The sequence below is a fragment of the Penaeus chinensis genome, chromosome 20 (assembly GCF_019202785.1).
Source record: "Penaeus chinensis breed Huanghai No. 1 chromosome 20, ASM1920278v2, whole genome shotgun sequence".
Classification (NCBI taxonomy): Eukaryota; Metazoa; Arthropoda; class Malacostraca; order Decapoda; family Penaeidae; genus Penaeus; species Penaeus chinensis.
In genome coordinates, this window is record NC_061838.1 from 16,244,176 (window position 1) to 16,246,675 (window position 2,500).

The window sequence follows — 2,500 nt, forward strand, 5'->3', positions numbered from 1 at the left end:
TGTATAATATACATGACAGATACTATCAAATTTGCAAATATGCCATCTGTTTTGTTCAAATCATAAAAGTCACTGTCCTTTCGAATGGACTATGGGCACCGTGTTGATTCTGGGAGCAAACATTCACTCTTTTCTAATTCCGTTTTGATTAATTACTATAACTGACTGGGTCTTGTTTTTTGTGAGAAATGCAAAAAATAATATATTAACATTTATTTTGGGGTGTTAGACCGATTGAAAAGAAAATTATAAAACGATGGCATTATGTATGAATGCATATATACACACTATAAACACACAGAAACATACGAGGTGTTTTTACATCGAGCAAGGATACTAGCTCGCTGACTATCTGATCGAACAGAACGTATTTGTAGTCTTGATATCTTGTCCAGTAATAACTTTTTTGATTAACCATACTATGGCAACACAAATTTTGTATATTAATAATTTAGTGGGGTAATAAAACTAGGTCTGTTATCACCCTTATCATCTTATTATCACAAATATACGATGTATACAGTCATAAAACATAGAAATCTTAGAGACAATATTATAATCATCATCACATCATTAAAATTATCAAACAAACAAGGCAAATTCCTTTCTACAGTGAGTAAAAAACTACTACAACAAACAGGTACAAAATCATCCTCACCCCTTCCCCACCTTTCCTTCATCTCATCAGCTCGCTTCTCTCTCTCTCGAAATATATTCAGGGTTAACATGGGGACAGAAACTACGGCAGCTGCTGCTCTGCCGCTAAGGCGACGCATCTCGGTCAAACTAACCTGAGCAAAACCGATTACGGTAACTTTATCGGAGCCGCTTCTTCCAGAGGTAAAGACGTAACATGCTCGTAATTAATTTTTTTTTCATAGACCTATAAATAAACATGAATAATTAACAACAAAACAACAAATTTACCGAAATGACTGTGAATCACACACAGTAGATTCTCAATATTGTGCAATCGAGTTGATAACGTATCAACAAAATAAAAGGAGAAGTGAATGAATTCTTACTGGTATTACTTCCAAAGCCAAATCCAGTAAGAAAAAAAATGCTCAAAACGTGAAGTGGACATAACGGCATCTCATGGTGAGGTTAACAAGGGCATAGGCAAGTTCACCTTGTTTAGCCAGCAACACCTTATTTTCATATTGTTTATAAAAACATATATGATAACAACAGTATCAGTTTTGTCAACATTGCCCTTGACAACCGTTAGCATAGATCTGTAAATAAAACATGTGCGCATAAATTCAACACATATCATATAATGGAAAGGGCTCCTTCTAACTCAGACGGCGTATATGCGAGACGACTGGAGTCTCTGCAACTTGATGCTGTCCCAAACCCATTCAGGCGAAATCCTCTTGGCGCGCCACGACGAAGGCCACTTGTCCTGCAGGCGAAGAGACGCGTGACGTAAATGATGCAGTCGCGAACACACAATTTCCGATTCAATCTCTGGCCGGCCATCTCTGACCTATTTCTCACATCACTATTGAAATCATGCTAAATATGAGTGACAAACTGGATACGCAAGATCAAAGTAAAACGGGAAAAATAACTAAGACTTACTTCTTTATCCACCACTAAATGCGTGGCTTCGCTGGACTGGTAATCCGGCAACACGTCTCCGCCGTACCTGAGTACTTTAGTTAAGGAATACTTTTTAAAAATTGGTCTCGGCGTGGAAACAGACCTACACTGAAGACAGAAGAAAAAAACGTTTAAACAGACAAACGCAGATCATTCTCCCAATGGTAAAAACGACCCGACAAGAGGGAAAGGCAGATGAAGCAGGGTGAAGGGGAGGAAGGAAATGGGGCAGAAGACGGGGAGGACGGCCATAAGGCCTCGTCGCACGACCTGAGAATGGAGGAAAGGACAACTCTCATCTGATTAACCGAGAAGGCGAGAGCAATGCAGATCTGGCTCCCCTCCCCTGGCAGCGATCCGCCTGTCTTCCGCCGAATGCTTGAAGGCGAGCCCAGTCTTCCTGCGGCGGATATTGGCGATCTGGGGCCATCAGGACGCTGGCTGACCAGAACGCGGTTAGGTTAGGTTAGCCTCCCCGCACTCCCGGCAATTACCTGATGATTACTACTACTATTTTCTCCATACATCTCTAACTGATTCTGCCTGCCTGTCTACCAACCAGCCTGCCTACCTGCCAACCAACCAGCCTACCTACCTGCCTGCCTGCCTGTCTGCGTGCTAGCCAACCAACCATCCTGCCTGCCTGCCAACCAGCCTGCTCCTCAACCATCCAGCCTGCCTGCCTAATTGACTGGTTGGCTGGTTGACTCACGACTATGTGACTAGTTGCCCCTTCATTGCTTCGGCGGAAGAAAAATCATATGAACTCCCTGATACCCAGTGCTACATTTCGGCGCTAAAGAAAGCTTGGATCATATACATCAGTAAAAAAAATTATCTTCCATTTTGGTGAACAAACCATATCTCAGTAAACAAGTGACATACGAAATGT

At 41.9% G+C, this 2,500-nt stretch overlaps 1 protein-coding gene across 3 annotated transcripts in view; it reads right to left on the bottom strand.

Annotated features, from left to right (window-relative positions):
* Window positions 1-475: 475 nt before the first annotated feature.
* LOC125035785 (DNA ligase 3-like) overlaps window positions 476-2,500 on the bottom strand; it is a 22,488-nt gene continuing 20,463 nt past the window's right edge. For all 3 annotated transcript variants that reach the window (XM_047627998.1, XM_047627999.1, XM_047627997.1), the window contains exons 22-23: window positions 1,588-1,654; window positions 476-1,408 (exon numbers count right to left, since the gene is read on the bottom strand). In XM_047627998.1, coding sequence (XP_047483954.1) covers window positions 1,304-1,408; window positions 1,588-1,654 — 172 coding nt within the window. In that variant the 3' untranslated portion in view covers window positions 476-1,303. The remainder of the gene's footprint in view (window positions 1,409-1,587; window positions 1,655-2,500) is intronic.